The 25,000-nt window shown below is 36.4% G+C and overlaps 1 protein-coding gene across 3 annotated transcripts in view; it reads left to right on the top strand.

Annotated features, from left to right (window-relative positions):
• LOC115214306 (myelin regulatory factor-like) overlaps positions 1 to 25,000 on the top strand; it is a 150,834-nt gene that overhangs the window by 107,410 nt on the left and 18,424 nt on the right. For all 3 annotated transcript variants that reach the window (XM_029783474.2, XM_036504730.1, XM_029783475.2), the window contains 9 exons: positions 4,199 to 4,489; positions 9,323 to 9,381; positions 10,742 to 11,231; positions 13,365 to 13,498; positions 17,538 to 17,697; positions 19,427 to 19,622; positions 20,436 to 20,512; positions 22,732 to 22,933; positions 24,039 to 24,239. In XM_029783474.2, coding sequence (XP_029639334.1) covers positions 4,199 to 4,489; positions 9,323 to 9,381; positions 10,742 to 11,231; positions 13,365 to 13,498; positions 17,538 to 17,697; positions 19,427 to 19,622; positions 20,436 to 20,512; positions 22,732 to 22,933; positions 24,039 to 24,239 — 1,810 coding nt within the window. The remainder of the gene's footprint in view (positions 1 to 4,198; positions 4,490 to 9,322; positions 9,382 to 10,741; positions 11,232 to 13,364; positions 13,499 to 17,537; positions 17,698 to 19,426; positions 19,623 to 20,435; positions 20,513 to 22,731; positions 22,934 to 24,038; positions 24,240 to 25,000) is intronic.

The raw sequence follows: 25,000 nt of genomic DNA on the forward strand, positions 1-25,000 counted from the left end.
ATAAAATATTACGATCATTTTCTTTATGTATGTGTGTTTTCACTGAAATAATATTGGAAATGTTATAAAGAAAGAAAAAGTTTAAAAACGAACGAATTTATCTTATAACCCAATGCAGAGAAAAGGGCTGTATTTGAACAATGAGTCTTCATTTTTAACTATTTGTAGTTATGCTGTTTTCCACTAAGTGTAAGAGAATTCCTGTGTAAGAGAATTCCTACAAATACTTCAGAAATAAATATTCGTAGTTCGAATGCAGTCATATACATATCAGAGGATAAGACACCTGATGACGCTCGGATATCAAACTGATCGAAATGTAGTGCAGACTTAAATATTAAGTGATATTTTGTTATTTCTAAAGATGAGGTTAATAGTTCGAAAAATTATATATATGTAGAATTAGATACAGATTTACAGTTATATATATATATATATATATATATACATACATGTATTACATACATATATACACCTCTTTCTTTAACTATTTGCTCATTCTGACTATGCGCCGAGGATATGACTGATCAAAATAAAATCAAAAATTCAAATCAAGAGACGATTTGCCCATGTGCATTAGTGAGTCCGCGTGTGTACCTGTCCACCTGTATGTGTATAGTATATATATATGTGTGTTTGTGTGTGTGTGAGTGTGTGTGTGTGTATGTGTGTGTTTGTGTGTGTGTTTATACCTATATCTATTTTTTTCTCTCCCTCTCTCTCCATATGTGTGTGTGTGTGTGTGTGTGTTTATATAATAGCCGATACAAATGTTGTTTAGCAGGTTGATTTCTCCACTCAGTCTTTATATCGCATAGAGAGAGGTAGAAAGAGAGTCGGAAGAGTATAAGATAGATACTGAGAGAGCTGCAGGGTAAGTGCACACACTGGGCTTGATGGCAGATAATGAGTAAAGGAAATATAAGTATACGCAGTTTGAGAAAGAATCGTAAAAAAGTGAAGAAGGAGAAAAAAAGTTAGGAAGAGGAAGAATAGGAGGAAGAGGAAGGTGATGAGGAAAAGGAGGAAGATGAGGAAATGACACAGTAGCTGGTTGTATATGAAAAATACTCTGCAAAAGTCAATACTCCTTGTAATGGGTATTTTCTTTAGACACATTTCAAGCCGCTCATCAGCAGAGTATATCTATTTCTTATTGGGATCAATTACTTAGGCATTTGCTAACTTAGAATTTTTAGCAAAGCGTTCCAGATTAATATACAAATGCTTCAATAAAACTAACATACTTTTGGTTCCACGGCAAATATCAGAAAACATGGCAAATATACAATATTTATAATTCAACTTAAATTTAAATTACCCATGATGGCCAAAATTTACTTTCAAAAATACACCTTATACGACGAGTAACACATTAGCATATACGAGGGAGTACCCAAAACTAACTGGAAACGTTCTCTGTGGGACAAGACCGTTGTAGTTCAGGCTCCCACCGCTAGAAGCCACTTGATGCGATCCTCAGGCATCAGTCTGCCGACCGGTGTTGTTCAGGGGGGTCGTACTGCCACGTGGTGCGTCTTTGTTTTGCAGTGCTTCTCCCCAGTTCGTCGATTTTTGCGATGGCTGAAACGAAGGAATAGCGGGCTAACGTGAAATTCTGTTTTTTGGTGGGGAAAACGGTGGCCGAAACAGTTGGCATCCTTTGAACAGAACGCTGCCATGACCAAAACACAAGTTTGCGAGTGGTTTCCACGCTTTAGGAATGGCCACTTGTCGCTTGAAGACCAACCCCGTTCAGGACAACCGTCAACCTCCCGAACAAATGAAAATATGAAAATTCATGAGCTAATCTTGGAGGACCGTCACCGAACAATTGTCGAACTTGATATGATTGGTGTGTCCTGGAGTTCTTGTCAACGAATTTTGAGAGAGGAATTGCGAATGAAAAGAGTTGCAGCAAAATTTGTGCCTCGCTTGCTCACGGAAGATCAAAAGGAGTCACGACTGAATGCGTGTCGGGAATTGAAAGAACAGTTGGAAGTTAATCTGGACCTTTTTTTCGAAAGTCATCGCTGGTGCTACGGAATTTGCAAATGCGGAAGGGGTGAAAGAAACCAAGACAGAGGCGTTAAAAGGCATCACTTCGCAAGAGTTCCAACACTGCTTCGAATACTGGAATACGCGCCTCGACCGATGCATTGTTTCAAATGGAGGATATTTTGAAGGCAATAAATGTGTAAATATGTAAAATTAAGTGAATAAAATAATCTTGCAATATATATGTTTGTTTGTTTGTGTGTGTGTGTGTGTGTGTGTGTACAAATATATATACATATATATTTACATATATCGATACATACATGTGTGTATGATACAAACATATATAAATACGTAAATGTATGTGTGTGTGTGTGTGTGTGTGTGTATGTGCGTGTATACATACGTACATACATATATATATATATATATATATTACTCAAAGAAATTGCAACTTTGATTTTCATATTTTATTAAACAATCTGCAATAATATAATGTAAGATGTAATGTCCATTCTGATTGAACTAGTACTTTCATGCATTAAACTATACAATCTTCAGGTTCATATAGTAGTGATGACAGTTATGTTTTAAAGTTTACAACTATGTTCCTCAAATACATTTGTATAGGCTCCAGGATGTTAATTTTTGCAAACAGTGTTCTGACCAATCAGTGTGAGATTTTACTAAATTACTTAAGTTGATTGGTGTTTGGATTAGTTGGAATTTGTTTCAGTAATATGTTCTTCTATACACAATCATATACACCTGTATATATATGTGTGTGATTGTGAAATCTTGTATCTCTGCCGTAAAGCTTCATTTCCACACACGCCAGCTTAATTCAATTAGTCCTTAGTCGAAAGACACCTGTTGTTATGCCCTGTTATTATTTTAGTGTATTTGTATTTGTGTAACATTATCCGTTTTTTCCCGTCCTTGTTTTTGTATACATTCGCTGCTTTTTTCCAAGGAATCTAATGCTCTTAGCTTAGTTTTTCCTTTGGGCTGGCCAGATTGGAGCAATCTCAAGTATAATCAGCCAAAATTGCGAGGATAATCTGGTGCTTGACTGAGGAAAGAAAACTTCGAATGACCCGTCCTTGTTTTCTTTGCATCGTCTATCTGGATGTTTTGTTGTCCCATTTTTGCATCACCTATCTGTCCGGATGTTTTACGTTCTTCTCCCACTGTATATTTTATTTATTTATATATATATATATATATTTATATATATATATATATATTACAGTTAGTTAAAATAGGTAGTATAAATGTTTTGTTTTCTCTTTTCGCTTAAAAAATGTAATGCTTAAATATTTGTTTGCATGTGCGTTGTTTTTCGGTGTTAGGAAAATGAGGGTGTGTGCGTATGTGTATATAAGTATTACAAAAACGAATAAGAGTGTATCAAAAAGCAAACAGAGTAAGTTCTTTATGCATTGAAACTATCCCCGTTTCCCAGTGGGGGTTTGATAGACAGGCAGATACATGGATAGATAGATAGATAGATAGATAGATAGATAGATAGATAGATAGATAGATAGATAGATAGATAGATAGATAGATAGATAGATAGATAGATAGACAGATAGACAGGCAGGCACACAGACAGACAGTTATATAGACAGACAGATAGACAGATAGACAGACAGATAGATAGATAGATAGATAGATAGATAGATAGATAGATAGATAGATAGATAGATAGATAGATAGATAGATAGATAGATAGATAGATAGATAGATAACTTTCTTTATTGGCCACACAGGGCTGGACACAGAGGGGACAATTACAAATGTAGAATTAATTGAATACGATTGACAAAAACTAGTTATAAGCAAACTGCGACTCGCAGGGGCTTTGTAAGTGATACACCACGTGAAAAATTACCTTGAATGCTTTTAGTAGTGCGGCTCGCTTGATGATGATCTATGTTTTATGTGGCTCGTTACTCGAAAACGTTGACCAAACCTTACATAAACATTTTTTTCTCTTCATACACATAAAGAGAAATACATACATGCATAATCAGAAAGAGAACGAGTGAAACGTCTGACGTCAAGTCAGCATCGAATAAACGACGGCCAATAGGCGGTCCGAGTTAACTATCTTGCATTAAACTATCACTGGTAGTTATAAATATATGAAACTGTCACCATTTTTAGTCCAAATAAATCCTTGTTTGTTTCATTTCAGATATTTCCCTGGTGACCTAATCTCAGCTGTGACATACAATAACGGTTTACAAGAGAGTCTGGTCGGAGCCGACTCATCCTCGTGTGCGAACCATGGAGCCGGCGGATCTCTTAGTGGTGGCAATCACAATCAATTAAAGATCAACTCATCACAGCAGGGTCTACATCCTCTTGACATTCATCACAGCCACCCCTCAAATTGTGCAGCAGCAGTTACTACAGCAACAGCTGCAGGCATGTACTGCATTACTGCTGCAAATCCAAATGTCATCAGCTTTAAGAACAATGCAACGTAAATACACATATCCTAGCAGTTTTTTATTGGCATGTCTCCTTAAATATTTCACCCAATATATTTCTAATACGCTCCACTTTGCCATTTCTGACGCTCTAACTCTGTCTGTCTACTTTTTACTCTCCTGCTACAACTATCCATAAATTTATATATATATATATATATATATATATTTATAATGTATGTGTGTATGTATATGTCTGCATGTGTGTGTATGTATGTATGTATGCATGTATGTATGTATGCATGTATGTATGTATTATCTAAGCATCCAACCTGTTGTGCATGCATTCCTCCATGCATGTTTCTATGCATGACTGTAGCTATCAATCAATATGTCTATCTTGTTCGCATATCTGAGACCTCTATATATCTAGCTAGAACATGAACTTGAACTCAGAGTACAGAAACTCACAAGAAATAATGCAAGATATTCTAACCGATGCTCCAACGATTCTGCCAATTTTCCACCATATGCCTACCTACCTACCTACCTACCTACCTACCTACCTACCTACATACATACATACATACATACATACATACATACATACATACATACATACATACATACATGATGGACGTCCACTCGTAACCGAGGAAGATCATTGGTGATCTTCAGAAACACTGTGCTTCTAGGACTAACTTATATTTTGCATTTGCGATTCTGTTGGAGGCTAATAAGCCCTACTCTTGACAAGCATACACGACTGCAAACATTGCAAACCAAGCTGTCTCCATTCACTACACAAGGTTTTGACATAGTCCTTAAATCGCAGCCTTGGTTTCTGCCGGGCCCTCTTTCCATTCACAAGTTCCTCATATAGCATCTGCTTAGGGATCCTGTTATCTTTCATTCAAATACATACATACAGTACACACTCACACACACGATCATATATATACATACATACACACATACACACACTCGCTCACACATGCATAAAGAGGGTTTAAATGCGAGCTACATACCTCCTGATAATACAATGGTCGGATGAGCGTGCATTTTCAGACAATAATTCAGGTTCATAATAATGGCTGTTCTTTTAGAAAAGGAGAGAAGTAATGAGAAAGAACGAGGGGGTGGAAAGTAAATGAAAACGGGAACGAAGAAAAAGAAGTGCGGAGTGATGGGAGATAAGAGTTGCATCCTTTTTGCCTGTTAGAATGGGAATTGATACGATTAAAGTTGGTAAGACTGCATACTTAATCCTGCCCAATAATAGAAACTTATCCCGATGCTCACATTTAGTGAAATTTTCAGATCTAGAATTCAGGAGGTCGGTAGAGTTCTTAGATTTAAAAAGGATAGGAGATTTTTCGGCTATACAAAGCTTGCACCTACTTGAGTCATTAGCGTATGGCATGGATCGTTCTACTTGATGGTATGGATCGTTCCACTTGATGGTATGTGGTATGCTGTTGGCCCAGAAGTCACAGACATCGTCAGCTAACTTAGCGATTTTCTCCTTACTTGTCAGAAAGAAGACTGATTATTTGTATACCTATTTTTAAAGTCACTTTTTCTTTTCAGTTTCGTTATTTTATGGAACTGAGGTAACCATAACTTCGTCAGCTATTGAGTTAACCACACATGTCTACAGTTACATTTTGACGTAGGTGCCTGATCTTAGCTGCGCGTAATAACATTTTTCATATTGGGACAGTATCTGTCGCAATATAAACGTCTATTTAAAGATATTTTATACCTATGGTTATCCGAGAAATGCTTACCTGTCAAGACAAGGAATTTTCTACCTCTTGATAGATAGATAGATAGATAGATAGATAGATAGATAGATAGATAGATAGATAGATAGATAGATTGATTGATTGATTGATTGATAGAAATATTGATTGATTGATAGAAATAGAGATATCTTATACCTATGGTTATCCGAGAAATGCTTACCTGTCAAGACAAGGAATTTTCTACCTCTTGATAGATAGATAGATAGATAGATAGATAGATAGATAGATAGATAGATAGATAGATAGATTGATTGATTGATTGATTGATAGAAATATGACTAGTCTTGTTTCCTTCACTTTGGAAGTTGCCTAAGCGTGTTCGAATAAAGGAAAGTCTTGAGCTCGTGTGTGTGTGTGTGTGTGTGTGTGTGTGTGTGTGTGTGTGTGTGTGTCTGTGTCTGTGTGTCTGTGTCTGTGTGTGGGCGTGTGTGTGCGTGTGTGTGTGTTGTGCATGTGTGACGGGTTGGGGTGATAAAATAACCTCGGATAGAGAATAGTAATGGTCAAGTGTAAGATTTATCTGTCAAATTGGGTGTTAAGAAAGACTTGAATTACTTCAGAATATAAAGGTGAGATTGGGAGGTAGCATTAGGATAGAGAGTGGATGTTATGTAAATAGAGAAACACGGAGAGCGAGAACACAGACGTTTGAGAGACGAAATAACTAGAGAACTGTCAAGATCGTTGACTTAGAGCAGGTTTTATGGACAGGTGAGAAGAAAGAGAGGCAGAGAGGCGAGTGGATGAAAGGAAGCTAGATAAAGTAAACAGACATCTTTTTCATAAACCATTTTCTTTTTGTTATTTTATTTATTACTTTACGTTGGATCACTTTTTATTTGTCTTTCTCTTACTTAGCAGTTAATCTATCATACAGAGGGAGATAAATCCCTCGTATATTAATCCGAATGATCTCTCTTCCATCCCTCTGAAACACTCATGATATACATAACTTTATTAAGCTTCTATTTTCTTCCGTTACAGAAAGTCTTACTTAGGACTGTAAACTGTGATTTGTGGGAGATTTTGCTGTTGTTTTGATGTTGTTAAGAGTGTTGGCGATCATCATCACGATGATAGTGATATTAATGATGACGGTTGTGGCCGTACTATTTTCTATAAAACTAAGTAAGACGGGAAAAAAAAAGGGAGGGTTCGTATAATGCTTTTTATAAAGCTACAAGGCCTGAAATTTTGAGGGAGGGGACTAGTCGATTATATCAATCCTAGTATTTCACGGGTATTTAATTCATTGACCCCGAAAGGATAAAAGGCAAAGTCACCCCACAGTGGAATTTGAACTCAAAACGTAAAGACGAGCGAATGGAATGCCTCTAAGCATTTTTGCCTAGATGGCTAACGATTCTGCCAGCCCACCTCCTTAACGAGCACGACTATATATATTGACATGTTGTTTGTATTTCTCTGTTCTATAATATTTTCTACATTTTCAGTCTTCCTCAGATCTGCGTGCTCTCAATATTTGCATAAATATGACTCTGTAATCCTTTCAGGGCTCGTATACTTAAATGTATCGACGCTTGATACTTACGTTGAAACTACTACTACTACTACTACTACTAAATTACTCTATATATTGTACCATCTGGTAGTTATATAATCATGCGTGACAAAAAGTGCAAACATGGCCGTCGTTTAGTTTTGAAGTTCGCTTCCGAATAACTTGTTTTGTGGTTTCTAGTTTGATACCACTGTGCGGCACCTTGAGCAAGTGTTTTCTGTTAAATCTTCAACTCGACCAACGCCTTGTGAATGAATTTGACAGACGGAAACTGTATGGAAGCTAATCATATATATATATATATATATATATATATATATTTATGTATGTGTGTATGTGTCATTGTGTTTGTGTCCACCGCTCCGCCGCTTGACAACTGGTATTAGCTTCTTTATGTACTGGTGATTTACCAATTCGGCCTAAGTTACCGATAGAATAAGAATCAGACTTTAAAATGCAGGTACTGGTATCGGCTTACTCGATTAAACTCTTCAAGGCGATACTCCAGCATGGCTGCAGTCCACTGACTGAAACAAATAAACGGGAAAGAAAACAGAAACTGTGAGAATCCGTTCCGATTGACTGTGTCTTCTATTGAGTCCTACACTCAATCTATCTTCGGATTAACACCACCATTTGACTGGCTTTTGTGTGTCATTATTTCAGTGGTTTTCAACTGGGGTCCATATGGCGCTTGGGGGTTTGCATAAGATTTTGTTGTGAAAAATTATGTACAATAAATTGGTTGCACTTCTACAACACAATTTATTTTAATTTTTTTTTAATACAATTTCTAATATTTAATTATAAAAATTACAGTAAGATATTTTTATATATACAGCGAATGGTTGTGGAAATCTAGTAGAATAAAATAGAAGCCAAAGGGGGTCCGTAGTAAAAAAATAGCTGAGAACCAATGCTTTAGATCAGTGCTTCTCAAACTATCTGATGTGGCGTACCGGCAGTTTTTTCCCAATGTACCAGGGACCGGTAATATTTCTTAGTAATATTAATTTATACCGGAAACAATTATATATAATGAACATAATAAAAGTTGACAATAATACAATATTACAATAATACAATTATACATAAACATTTTATAATACAATAACATAATACAATATTACAATACAATATTACGCAAGTATTTTATATGTTTCTTTCTTTTCTGGAAACTCACCGGCTCGCTCATGGCTCGCGGACCGGCACCGGTCCGCAAACCACTACTTTGGCTAGCACTGCTTTAGATCTACTCTGTTGCAAGCATTTGAAACGGCTTACCACCTGGAAATAACCAACGATTCTGAGCTTCTCCCACATTTACAGTCCAGTTTCTGTTAACGAAAATTTAAAGGAGAGAACAGAAAGCAAATGAGAGCGTATAAGAGATGAGAGAAGAGGAGAAAGAGAGAAATGGAAACGGAGAGCAAAGAGAGAATAGGGAGAGGGTAAACAATGAGTTGAATTTAAACTAGATTAAATGTTTGATATTTTATCGAACACTAATACGTTTAATTCCTTTAATTCTTTAATAATTAATCTTTATTTTTCAGCTCCCTTCCAGACAGCCCTCCAGATTCAGAACCTTACTCTCCTTCAGACGAACAGCAAGGTACGTTATGCATCTCATTACTGTGTGTTCTTTTATTTGTATGTAGTTCTGTGTCTTCATCTATCATGCATTGTGTTTCCAGTCGTTTATGTATTTGTATGCTTACGTGTGATTCGGTGTTTGTGTGATTTGTATGTCTGAATGTGTGAATCTATGAGTGAAGGTGCTTGTGTGAGTATAGTAATTGTATTGTCATTATATAGTGAGTATAAACACTATGTAATAATTGCCATTCCTCTCTTGACTATCAGCAAAATAATATGTCCTTATGTCTTCCATCCTTTGCATATATTCTTTTATTCTTTTATGTGTTTCAGCCAGGTGGCTGTGGTCATGCTAGAGCACCACTATGATTTTTCACTCTTTATTTTTGTACCCTTTCCACAATCCTCCGTTCTTCCTCTCCTCCGACTAATGCGATCCCATCAAAATTGTCGATGGCCCATCTGGTGTATGATGGAATTTAACCCTTGAACCTGTAGTAGAAAAAGATGCCGTTTCTTATTGACAGATCAACGTATCCAGTTTCTAATTGATAGATCAACATATCCAGAGCCTCAAATACCAGCTATGATCCATATTAGTTCACATCTTAAGTCCCCCACATTCGATTACAGACACTGAAGATATAACTATTTGATCGCGGTTACAGACGAAAGTTGTTTTCCAGGGGAGATCTGCCATCAGGTATGACAGGAGCGTGAGAGTAACACCTCAGGGGACTACCATATTTGCAAGCCGGCTCTTTGATAAAAGTGTGCATTTATGTATGTGCGTGTGTGAGCGTGTGTCTGTATTTGTTCATATTTCCATGTAACATTCATGTTATATGGCCTGGTGAAAAGTCAGATACCTTAAGGTTTTGAGATCAACATTGTTTCTTTAATGTTGCTATGATTAGTAATGTAGGTGTCGTTACTATTGTTATTATTGTAGCGACTACTGTTATTGTGAAGGCGTGTGGTTTAGTGGCTTAGTGGCTAGAGCAATCAGCTCACGATTGTAAGGTTGTGAGTTCGATTCACTACGACGCTTTGTGTCCTTGAGCTAGATACTTTATTTCAAGTTACTCCAGTCCATTCAGCTGGCAAATATTAGTGGTACCTGTAATTCAAAGAGCCGGCCTTGTCACATTGTGTGTCACACTGAATCTCCCTGAGAACTACGTTAAGCATACATGCGACTGTGAAGTGCTCAACCACTTGCACATTAATTTCAAGAGCAAGCTGTTCCGTTGAACGAATCAATTGGGATCCTCGTCGTCGTAACTGACGAAGTACCAGTGTATACTATTATTGTTATTGATTTGTAGTATAGCTGTTACTACTGTTATTGTTAATCATTTCTGTTTTGTTTACAGATACCAAACATAGTATTCCAGGTGGCATATCTCATCACAACCCTCACAACAACCCGCAACAGCGTCACCATCAACAGAACCTCAATAACCCCAATGTGGTGCCTCACTTGCAGCCGCACCATTCACCTCATCCATCACGACCACCGCATGATCTCCGTAATGGTATAGCCCAAACACCTCAGCAACACATGTACCCTCCTTTGGGTGGCAATACGTCAGTGAGAGGACCATCCGGCAACATGCATCTGGTCTCTCATGGCAATGTTAGTGGGACTCGGAACTTGGGTTACAGCTCTTATCTATGTAACGACCCACTGAAGCTAAATCCTTCTGTCCCTACACAAGCTTTGATCTCGTCCTCAAATATACAATCGGTACCCCCGGGTCTCCCCCAGAACTGTTCTCTGATGAATCAACAACCACAGTCACAACAGCAACAACAGCAACAGCAACAACAACAACAGCAACAATCACTCATGCATTATGGACAGTAAGTATTTCCGTATTACATCTGTAATTTCACAGGCTTCCATTCTTCGAAGTTGGCTAATGTTGTACCACCTCCACTCAGGACCAGCCGAGAATCACTCGCCTCTCCTTTTTCTTGTCACCCATGCTATGTCTACTCACCCCAAGCCCCCGTACTAATTACATTTCAACTAGTTTTCCCCTCCCCATTATATCATCCTTCTGGGACTCCATCTCTGTGTGTTTCCCTGAAGCCGTCAACCATATTGATCTCATTGGTTTTTAGGGGCCCTATGGGTACAATCATTTGTACAATTTATTTCTCCAGACCAAATTCAAAGCCTTATTTATAAAGTACACTTGATCAAGGGACTCACAGCCTGTTGACAAAACTAACCATACATTTTAAGTATAGACTACTTTGATTAATTTGATCCTAGTACCTGACTAGTACTTTATTTTATTGATCCCTGATCGATAAATAACAAAGTTGACTTCGGTGAGATTTGAACTCAGTACAAAACATATCGTAATTTGTGTCACCTTTTATTCTTTTTTCTTTCTAAGGATTTGATCTTGGTACTATAACTATCAATATCTTTTTCACCTATTTTGAAATGAACCAGGGCCAGTTACGGTCGTTGCCTAATACCCATTTCAGAGTTAATACTAAAGTAACTCACAGAACGGTAGTGGATTAGTAGAATCGTTAGAGTGTTGGACAAAATTCCACTCAGTATTTAAATTGAAGACATTTACGTTCTTGGTTCAAATCTCTCCGAGAATAGCTTCGACTTTCATTCTTCCAGTGTAGATAAAATAAACACTGGCGACATTTCAATTGACTAATGACACTGTGTAATACATTTTTGTCCTTGGATAGCAAGTGTTATTTCCTATGTGCTTACCTCTAGAAAGTATGAAAAATCGTTAATATTTCCTCCAAACTCTGCTTTTGTTACATTTGTTCAAACCCCAAAGAGTCCCTTTCAACACATGGCTATGATGCTCCACCACTACTCGTGTTCATGATCAGAGATGTACATCCTGTCAGCCACTAAGCGGTTATGGTCAAGTAACTGACAAGCAAATCTGTGGTATTGAACAGAATATTTCCATAACGATATTTCTGCTTCAACGATTCAGTGTTGAATGTGTCTGAGATGTAACGGAAATTAGATCAGTTTCAAAACATTGATGTCCAGGTCACGAAAGTAAAGTCTGAAGAAAATAGTAGTCATTTCCTTTAATTTCTAGATAGAAACAAATAGGAAATAACATTTAGTGACCAAAGACAAAGAAAAAAAATATTTTGTTACACAGTGTAGTTCACCTAAAAAATTTCTGGCCTTATACTAATCATAAGAGGTCTCACAAGCCTTTCGTTTCAAGGCCAAAACGTTATTCACACAGATATTCATAAACATTAATATATTTTACGGAGATGTACTTGCATGGCAAGTGACCTGATACTGGAACGAAAACAATTGCAGCGTGGAAGGTGTTTATAAGCCATTTAAGAAGCACACAAAAAACGTTAGATTCACTTCAACATTTAAATTTAATTTGCCAAAATATTTTCGTCACTTTGAGATCGCGACCTGTTCACTGACAAAATTCCGTGCTGTTTAATATATTTATTAGCAGTTTATCCAACAATTTAAGTCAAGCCAATGCTGCCTCCAACAACAACAAACAAATTACCCTGATTCACCTAATAATACATAATAATTTTTGTTTCATTTCAAAGCTAAGCCATCCACACAACCATCCATATATATATATATACATATATATATATGATGTCTAAAAGTTGATGAACCACCTATTGATCCCCTCCATTTTCTTATTGCTATATATATATATATATTTGCGTAATGAGATTTAAAAAAAACCAAGGCTGTGTAGATATTAGAACATCTATAAATGTTCTAATATCTATACAGCCTTGGATTTTTTTATCTCATTACCTAAAAAATTCGTATACACACACGCTGACATATGACCAACGTTGAACCCCTTATTCGCAAAATCACCGAACCTGGAACTTAACTACGGTCTGTCTATAGCACTTATTCAGCATTACCTGACACCTTTGGGTCTCAATGTTACCATTACCTTTTATACATATATATACTGATATATTTATTTGCAGTTTGTCCAACTATTTAAGTCAAGCTAACAGCGTCTCCAAGAAACGAAAGTACCCTGAATCACCTAATAATACGTTAACCAATACAATGATTAACAATATGAACGGTTTATTGAACATTAAACAAGAACCATCGAGTAAGTATCACGTTTCACACTGTTTGTATTTATTTTACAGAAACCTAAGATAGTCGTTACTTTAACAAATAAGCATGTGCATACAGACATATGAAGGCGGGGATATACACACACACGCATGCACACGCACACACACATATTATGTGCGCACACACACATATTATGTGCGCGCACACACACATATTATGTGCGTGTGTGTTTTGATATTTCGCTAAGGCATTGTGAGACTGTGGAGACGCAATGGCCCAGTCGTTTGGGCAGCGGACTCGCGGTCGGAGGATCGCGGTTTCGATTCCCACACCGGGCGTTGTGTGTGTTTATTGAGCGAAAACGCCTAAAAGTTACACGAGGCTCCGGCAGGGTTGGGTGGTGCCCCCTGTTGTACTCTTTCGCCACAATTTTCTTTCACTCTCTCTTCCTGTTTCTTGAGTAATGCTGCGATGGAACACATACGCCACAGAAACCGGGAAAACGGGCCCATGAGCCTGACTAGGCTTGAAAAGGGCGACGTTTATCGTTATTGTGAGACTAATAACCTGATGTAGAACTCAATATAATTATGCTTCAGAACGAAGTGTTAGACAAGTATAGAGCAGTTATAAGAAAATAAGATGACAAATGAAAAAGAACGGTTATGTTACGAACTTCATTATATTACAGCTGTTCGTGCTATAAGATTCAGTTGACTCGTAGATGAATGACCTCATACTTGAGGCTCTGATGAAGCTATAGGGTGTTATTCAAGCACTCAACTATGAGTCCACTGCATCTTGTTGCAGAAACAGTTGTAAACTAATGTAATGAAGTTCTTAACTGTTTCTTTCTTTGTACCTGATTTTTTTTTATTTTATGTGTGAGTATCTATGTATGTAAATATGTGTATATATATATATATGTATATATCAATAATAAAGTGATTGTTTCTTATCAGGAACAAAATGTTTAATAGGACTGCTATAGAAGTGCTCAATTAAATGAGACAAATATATTAAACTATGGTTGTAGAACGAACAAATATAAGGTCATCCACGTAACATTTTATATCTCGAACATTTAATCACATAATGCTTTTCCTTCACATAGAATATACATGCATAAAATCACGGAAGATGAAGCACAACTCATCAATACAAGCATATAAGAAAATTATAAGAAAAATATAAGAAAAATGTGTGAATACAGTTCATCGCGGTTAAAAGTTAATGATTAATACCTTAGCGACTAAAAAAATATTTTTTTTAACATTACAACACCTAAAATAATAAATACATAAAAATATAAAGAAATATATAAATACATAGATATATAAAAATATATAAAAAATACATATATGTAGGAGGCATATAAATAAATAGTATATAATATATAAGGTAAGATAAAAGTTCATCATTTAGAAATTTTTTCGATTAAAAATTACTTTTCAAGGTAAGGGAAACCTATAGTTAAAAGCCAGTGTCCAAGCAAAAAAGAAACCATATTTACATTCCCTATGGTCATTTCAGGGTACATCACCGTATGCGTATATATATATATATATATATATATAAGATACGTAAATACACACATACATACATACATACATACATACATACATACATACATACATACATACATACATAAATGATGATAGCCGTCCATCAGCGTACATACCACATCCTATCACACAGCACAATCTCTCCCTTGATGAACCCTAAATGACTTTTAAGACCAGCTGCTAACTGACAGGGTTTAAAACAACTCGCAGATGTTCAAATTTCTTCAATATATTTGCCCTTCGGTATCTGATTCTGTAGGAATGTTTTTTTTTATGAACTAGCATATGTCTTTTAAGTCCAGGTTTTGTCATACAACTTTTGTGACATATGACACAAGTCGTAAGAGGTGACAGGGGTTCAAGATTATTATCTACTTGGGCATTTCGATTTTCATGTGACTTCATATGATTCACATATGCTGCTTTTGACTACAAAATACGATCGCACACAATACATATCCAATATTCAATGTTGACTTCAAAAGGAACAATTGGAACTGAAGTTCCAATTATTCCTTTGCGACAGGCACTTTTAAACGCAAAGCGCTGAATCATCTTTTCATCCCGGTCATAACAACCAGTCGTAACTGCACCCATTCACTTGTTCCGATCCAGACCATCAGTTTCCCAATTCCTTTTGTTCATATCTAGTTTCCTGAGGTTTTCATTCACACAGTGTTTATACCTTTTCCTCGGCTTATGTTATGGTCACTTACCAGAGTTGAACTCACCATAAAAAAAACGCTATGGCAATCGCTCTTCTTTCATTCTATTAACATGTCCAGTCCGTCTCATTTGAGCCAAGATAACATGTTGTTCAATTGAGTTACAACGTACCATGCGCAAAACTTCTGAATTTGGTATGAAACATTCCCACTTGACTCCCAAAATACGTCTGAGGCACTCTCGGTGCAATCTCTCCAGCATTTCCACATGGCGCCTGTGATTTGTCCACGTCTCGCTCTAATAAAGAAGTGCAGTCAGTAATCACGTTTTATAGACACTTATTTTTGTTTGCAAGGAAATATCTAGATCCACTCATACTCACTTTTCCAGCTTTCCAAATGCAACAGTACCCTTCCAAATTCGATAGTATATCTCTGCATCATGACCACCATCTCATGACAATGTGCTTCCATGGTAAACAAAAGTGTCAATGACTTCTAACCTTGTTCCATTCACAAAAATATTTGGTTCAGAATAGTATTCCTTTTATTATGTGTGTGTGGTGTGTGTGTGTGTGTGTGGTGTGTGTGTGTGTGTGTGTGTGTGTATTAATAATAAAAGTAATAATTTAAATGAAGAATGGAGAAGCCAAATTGACATAATTGTTTCTACAAAACAACAACGAAGATCATGATTATTCCCTCAATGTATATATATATATATATGTGTGTGTGTGAATATTAGTATACACATACCCGCATACACACACACACATCACACACATCACAAACACACACACACACACACACACACAACATTAACTCAACAAAGAACTCATTGCATGATGTAGATTAAAATATTTATCTTTTAAAAAGACGACTGTGACCTCATCGTCGAGGAAAATTCATCAAACAATTTATTAAAGCATTGTTATTATTATTATGATTATTAATATCATTAGGGCGGCCAGTTGGCAGAATCGTTAACACGCTCGGCAAAATGCTTAGCGGCATTTCGTCCGTCTTTACGATCTAAGTTCAAATTCCAGAGAGGTCGAGTTTGCCTTTCATCCTTTCGGGATTGATAAATTAAGTACCAGTGAAATACTGGAGTCGATGTAATCGACTAGTCCCCTCCCCACAAATTTCAGGCCTAGTGCCTATTACAGAAACGATTGTTATTATTATTAATACGATTAGGATGGTGAGCTGGGAGAATCGTTAGCACGCCGGGTAAAATGCTTAGCGTCATTTCATCTGTCTTTATGCTGTGAGTTCAAATTTCATCGAGGTTGACCTTGCTTTTCATCCTTTCGGGGTGGAAACTGCTCGTCTTGCGTCAAGATTTGAAACCATTATGACCACTTTTATTGTTGTTTATTTCGATTATATATTTTTATATATATATAATTTAGAGACAAACCGCTGTTTAGTTATTCCATCAATAGTGAAAAGATATCTATAATAACCACATAGAAATTAATTATCTTATAATTATTATTCTAAAAGTCTCATATAAAAAATCAAACAATTATTACATTCCCTAACTAATAATAATAATAATAATAATAATAATAATAATAATAATAATAATAATACATGAACGGGAACGTGAAACTCCGAGTAACAGCTTTTGTTAAATTCCTGCTGCTTCTAAATAAAGCATATTACTCTACCTCTGGAATTTGAGTACTCTTTTTTCCACCTTGTTTCACATTTATGTGTTTACATATATATATATATATATATATATATATATATATATATATATATATATATATATATATATAGGTATGTATGTATATAATGTCTACTTTTCTTTCTGTTTCTGTATATATAGCTGCCTCCTATGGCAACACGAGTTACATTGGAGACTGCAGTGAGGAGGACTATTATGATATTGAAAATGCCAATAACTTTGATGGCTCTTACCAAGTCATTAAGTGGCAACCATTCCAACCAGCGAAATGGGCAATTCTCTGTGACGATAACAGTGAAATGTAAGTATGTATTAAGTAGTAACCACGGTCAGATGACTAAAGTGTAACCTATTCCTGTCCTTATTCGGCAAAGTGTCAGATAACGGACGGAAAAAGCATATATATATATATATATATATATATATATATATATATATATATATATATATATATATATATATATATATATATATATAATATATATATATATATATATATATATATATATGTACACATGTATAGCATGTGCGTGTGTGCTTGTCGATATGTGTGTCTGTCTCTATCGGTGCGCAGTGATATTTATGCTATTTTATGAACTTGATCATGGGTGTTCGTGTATGTGTGGTTTATGTGTATGTGTGAGTGTAGGAACACACACACATATACACACATACGTAATAAGTACATAAACGTATGTGTATATATGGATATTTACATATATGTTTACATGCATATATATATATATGCAGGGTAACAAATGACCATGGGATTGTATCTAGAAAGTTCCTCTCCGAGGTACAGGTCAGAGCAGGGTCGTTTGTGAAAGACCAGCAGTCGCCCATGCATACCAGACGCCCCTCTCCACGCCATAGATGTTGCCCAAGGGAATGCCAAAGGTCAATACAGCTTGGCACCAATTACGCTGCAGTCTATTGCTGCAGCCCAGGGAACTGGAACAACGTGAAATAAAGAGTCTTGTTCAAGAACACAACACAGAGCTTGATCCGGGAATCGAACTGAGTCATGCACCTTCACACTCATGCGCGCGCACACACACATATACACACTTATGTACATATTCACACTTATATATATATATATATATGTGAGGGCGCGTGGCTTAGTGGTTAGGGCATTCGGCTCATGATCGTAAGGTTGTGAGTTCGATTCCCGGCGACGCGTTGTGTCCTTGAGCAAGACACTTTATTTCACGTTGCTCCAGTCCATTCAGCTGGCAAAAATGAGTTGTACTTGTATTTCAAAGGGTCAGCCTTGTCACTCTCTGTCTCACGCTGATTATCCCCGAGAACTACGTTAAGGGTACACGTGTCTGTGGAATGCTCAGCCATTTGCACGTTAATTTCACGAGCAAGCTGTTCCGTTGATCGTATCAGCTGGGACCCTCGTCGTCGTAACCGGCGGAGTCTTCCATATATATATATATATATATATATATATTATATATATATATAATCTTGTATCTAAGGTGGGTTATTTTGCCAACAAAAATTTTAATAAATACACGCACAGTTTCAAATGTATATATATATATATATATATATATATACACAAACACCCATGATCAAGTTCATAAAATAGCAAAACACTTCACCTCGTGTTGCTCTACGATCACTTCGACACCTAACAGTGTGCACCTGTTCAGGCCACGTTGATTTGATAGAGGGAGAGAGTTAATATACAACACATACATTTGATCGCTATAAGCAAATCATTTGTGCAGGTTGTCCAGCAAGAAATTGCAAATGCGTCTTTCTCGAACTACGATTGGTTTGTTTACGACCCCGTAATCTGCAGTTCGGCAAACGAGATCAAAAGAATGAGTGCTGGATTTGAAGAAAAGAAGTACAGGAATCGATTTTTTTTCGACTAAACCCACTAAAATTGATGTTAGATTCTTCTAGAACACGCATGGAAACATGTTCTATCAAGATATATCTGTTCAATAATGAAATTTAGAAAATATATTTGAGAAAACTAATTAAGTAAATATGTTGTTTTATTAACCCAGGCAGCCGCCCACTTATCGAGTAGATGCTGATAAAGGATTTAATTTCTCTTTGGCGGATGATGCCTTCGTTTGTCAGAAGAAAAATCATTTCCAGGTAACAGTTCACATTTGCCTGCCAAGTGAAGCAAAATTTGTAAAGACTCCTGAAGGAATTCACAAAATTGACCATTTTTACTTGCATTTCAACGGCATCAAGGTAAGTCATTTATCGTAATGTTAATCATTTCTTCCCTAATATGTATATCTGCATGCAAAAGCCGGCGAGCTGGCAGAATCATTTGTACGCCGGACAAAATGCTCAGTGGTATTTTTTGTATTTTCTTTACGTTCTGAGTTCAAATGCCGCTGAAGTCGACTTCGTGCTTCATCCTCTCGAGATCAATAAAGTAAATACCAGTTGATCACGGGCATCGAATCAATCGACTTCCTTCCTTCGCTCAAAATAGCTGGCCTTGTACGAAAATTAGAAAGAATTGACATATATATATATATATTCATATATATTTATTAGAGGGTTTGCAAATGAATGTTTGAATTTAGTTATATGAATTTAAAATTGTGTTTATGGCCGTATGTAAGCCGTCACTGTTGGTGTTTTGTTTCAGACTAAGGCCAGTTCTAGTATAGTCAAAAGTCCTACATCTTAGGCCATCCATGTTCCCTCTTTTTTTTTTTTTTTTAGATAAGCCTGTATGTTTAGCATAGCCGATTGTCTGTCAGCATGCTTGTGCACGCGTATCTCTGTGTGTGTGTATGTGTGTGTGCGCGCGTGTGTTTAAGTATTTTTGTGGTATACAAACGAGAGGGAATGGACGATGTAAAACACTAATCTAAAACTACGTAGAAGATAAAAAAAAACAGAACAAACAAACTATTCTGTAGCAAATCATCAAGAGTATAACATAAATGCTTCATTCAACCGATAAATACCTTTTTGCCTCTAAAACAAATACACTTGAAATTCTCTTTATGTATCTAAGATTTTAACCTTAATTCCATTACTTTAAAGATGGAGTCTACAGGTCAAACGATCAAAATTGAGCAATCTCAGTCAGATAGAAGTAAGAAGGCATTTTATCCAACAAGGTAAGTGTTCAATAATGAGTTATAGAAAATATATTTGAGAAGATTAATTAAGCAAATATGTTGTTTTATTAAACCAGGCAGTCTCCTACATATCGAGTAGATGTTGATAAAGGATTTAATTTCTCTTTGGCGGATGATACCTTCGTTTGTCAGAAGAAAATTCATTTGCAGGTAAAAGTACACATTTGCCTGCCAAGTGTAGCAAAATTTGTCGAGACTCCTGAAGGAATTCACAAAATTGTGTTTTCCCCCTATCTACTGACCACTGTTCTTTCTGATGTTGTTGTTGTCGTTAATTTTATTGCGACTGATGCTAATTTCATTTTTAGTACCGGAGTAAATACAGCAAAGTACATTCTACACGATGCTCTGATTACTCAGTTAATTAGCATCGTGGTAATTAACACTTCTGTCAGTGACATTACATCAAGGTGCAAAGCCTGAAAAATTTAAGAATGTCTTCATGTTGTTGAGAAATTGATCCTACATTTTTTTTTTGTTCATGTTATTTTTATTTAGCCTCGTGTTACCCCTGATTCAGCAGAACTTGTGATCAAAGGCTTTCCAACTATAGCCATCCAGCCTTCTTTTTCTATCGTGTCCTTCCGATTTTAAAACGGTAGAATGTGATTTGTGAGAAACTTAGTTGTTATTTAATGCAAGTCGAGCAATTGTATAAGAACAATGAAAGCGAACCTTTCTTTAGCCCGGCGTGTCAACATTTTAATTTGCTTAATAATTCTGTTATTGGAGTACCACTTATATGTATATATGTATTTTAGTTTAAGATAAACGCTTATAGATAAGCTTACTGTAAAGTGATAGTGCAAGAATATTTTTTTCTTTCAATATCCATCATGTGACGTGTCACTGCTGACTCGTATGTCAAAGGTTCACCATTACTTGTGTGGAGGCTCTCTTGTTGAATAGTCTTATAGTTGTACTTGTCTTTCCTAAAGTGGATCATTTAATGAGTGCATTAAAAATATTATTTTATAACTGTGAGTCAGAATTATTGATTTTTAATTGTTAGAGTGTTGAAGAAAAATGTTTCACGGTATATGTCTTAGTTTTTTTTGCATTGTATTTGGATCACAACAATGTCAACTTTTCCTTTCCTCCATCCGAGGTCGACAAAATGAAATACCAGTCGCGTACTGGGTACGATTTAATTGACTGACACCTCCTCAGAATTGTTTTGTCTTGTGCCTAAAGTGAAAATTTGGGGGACTAGCAGAATCGTTTAAGCATCTGACAAATACCTTGCGGATTTAGTTATAGCTCTTTGAACGCTCTGAGTTCAAATACTGCCAAGATTAACTTGACAAAATAAAGTACAACACTGGAGTTGATTTAATCGACTAACACCATCCCCTCTCAAATTTCCGGATTCGTACCTATAATATTATTATATAATTGTTCTACATTTAATAGTTTGGTATGCAAATTTCTATTGCATCACCTGCTTACACCTCCGTGTTGCTGGGGCGTGCGCAGCATTGTGTATTCTTTTCTGTTGTTGGGAGTGTGCAAACTCTTTCTGGTATTGTATCGCGTCAGTTTTCTTTCTCTTGAGGTCTGGTGCAGTCTTTTGTTGTATTACTGCTTGTATTGTGTACTGAGTGCGTAATGCATTGGGTCCCTAGTTTGCTGGCGGACGTTTATTTCACTGGATAATAGATGTACAGAGTGTCTTGTGTTTGTGGGTGGTTTCGTTTAGGTTGTATTATTGAATTGATAATATCTTGCATATGATGTGGGCTGTTCATAGCTGGGCTATTTTTAGGATAGTGTGTAGTGGTGAGGATCCACGTACGGCTCCTACGCGTTTTTGTTCATATGTTTTTTATCATGCCCATTATTATTATTATTATTATTATTATTATTATATTATTATTATTATTATTATTATTGAGTCAGAGAGCAATTCATGCCATCAAAGTGACACTGGGGTAAAATATACGAAGCCCAATATACCCATCATGACTACCCGTCTGATAAGGGTACAACAGACACATGCATCACAACCTATTATTATTATTATTATTATTATTATTATTATTATTATTATTATTATTATTATATTATCAGCAGCAGCACTATTATTTCGGCAACTCCTATTTATCATCATCATCATTTTCATCGTTGCCAACAACAAACTACAACATTATTCCACATTACCATAATTATATATTTGGGTTTTTTTTCTATCTAACCAGGATCGATCTGCACCCAAACCAAATGTGCAAAGTGACGGTGGGCCGGCTGCACTTCAGTGAAACTACATCGAATAACATGCGGAAGAAAGGAAAACCGAATCCTGATCAGCGTTATTTCATGTTGGTCGTGGGATTACATGCTCATTGCGGAGAAAATAATTATGTAGTGGCAGCACATGTATCAGAGAAGATCATCGTGAGGGTAAGGGTTCGTTTTCATTCAACTACAGTATAAGAATAATATGGTTAGAAGAGGCAACAAAAACTTTTTTAACAACTTAGTCAAAAGAGAATAGGTAGTACTCACGTGACTCTTCAGGCTCTCCATAATTTGTGTAGTGGGGAGGAAAGGAGGAAGTTATCCTCAGAATGGGGTCGGACACGAACGTTTGCAACTGAATGAAATCTGCTAACGGTAACTTAGAGCCAAATGGTAGTATTAAACGGTGCTATGGATTAAGTCTATTTCCCCGAAATGGGAATAGTTACCCTCGAAGTGCTTACACATATATACAGTTTCAGCCTACCAAACTGCATTCACACCAAATTTCATAACCTACCAAGTTTCTTAATTTTCTTAGTGAAACTCCAGGAAAACACACGCATCTGTACCTCTAGCATATTTTTAAATGTTTATGTAGTAACCACGGAACGTTGTGGCTTGCAGGTAAAGAAAGTTAGCAAGCGCTTAGTAAACACAAACGGTAAGAGAACAATAAACATATGTAAGATTTTTCGAAAGTTCACAATGTAGCACTTCACTGTTGTTGTTATCTAAATTCCAGTGTTGGAATTTTGTTTCTTGTTTAGAAACTAGCTCTTTCACTTTTAAAGAATTGAAATTTTAAAGCAAGAGAGAGACGAACATACGGCAAAAAGTAAAATAGATTTCAATCGGTTTCAACGATGAAAATTTAGTTGTTCGATCAACTGAAAACCTGCTGCTAACTGAATTATCATGTAAGCAGCTGAACGTTCCACAGATACGTGTGTTCTTAGCGTAATTCTCTCAGGTGGAAGCAGTGCGAGGCAGTGTGACACAGATTTTAAAACTACTAGTGCAATCCATTCGATGAGTTCCTATACAGCTTCCGTCTACCCAGTTTCACGCAAAAGGTTTGGATTAACGTAAAGCTATGGCAAAAGACTTCCCAAGATACCATTTAGTGAAATCGAACTCCAGCCCTCATGATTGCAATGCGAACTTCTTAAGTATTGGATGCCTCCATATTGTATATATACATGTTTTATCTTTTTTCTTATATATTATATAGGCACACGTGACAAAAGTTTCTATATTCTTGCAGGCTTCGAACCCGGGTCAGTTTGATAGTGATGTTGATGTGGTTTGGCAGAAAGGACATGTACAAGACGCTGTGTTCCACTTGGGTAAAGTTGGGATAAACACAGACCATCCAGACGAGAGCCTAACAGTAAACGGTAATCTAAAACTCACCGGTCATATCCTTCATCCTTCCGATAAGAGAGCGAAAGAAGAAATAAAAGAGGTTTGTAGATAATGTGGGAATTGCTCTTACTGCTATTATTGTTGTTGTTCCTGCTGTTTATTTAATCCAAAGTGACAATATACAATCGGAAGAAATGCTGGCCTTTCCAACAAAGGCGGCGAGCTGGCAGAAACGTTAGCGCGCCGGGCGAAATGTTTAGCGGTATTTCGTCTGCCGTTAAGTACCAGTTAAGTACCAGTTATGCACTGGAGTCGATGTAATCGACTTAAGCCCTTTGTCTGTCCTTGTTTGTCCCCTCTATGTTTAGCCCCTTGCGGGCAATAAAGAAGTAAGAAATGTTGGTCTCTACCGTCAATGGCCGAGCTTTCACATGTGTCTCGCCTCTATATTGGTTTTAAAGTTCCCGTTGCTGCGATAGTTTAGTCCCCAGATCCCGCTAGATCTGGGTCTGTCTTACAGAAAATTACACGTTCCACTATTACACTGGAGACCCACAATACTATATTAAAGATCCATGAAAAAATTTTGCTTTAGATATATTTATTGCGAGAAACAGCAAGATTTCTTTCTCTAACGTTTTACATAGTTCAATCTGCACAAGTTAACATGATAGAAGTAAAATAGGAACTGTGAAAGAAGTTTCCATAAAACTAGATTTTAAATAGTAATCAAAGGGACCCACAGATAAAAATGGTTGAGAACCAATTATTTAGACAATGTAAGATTTGAAGAAAAACCTTAGATCATCAGTTGACCTCAAGTTTGAAGAAAAACTTATGCTTAGAGCATAAGTTAACCTT

Source organism: Octopus sinensis, linkage group LG7, assembly GCF_006345805.1.
Source record: "Octopus sinensis linkage group LG7, ASM634580v1, whole genome shotgun sequence".
Taxonomy (NCBI): Eukaryota; Metazoa; Mollusca; class Cephalopoda; order Octopoda; family Octopodidae; genus Octopus; species Octopus sinensis.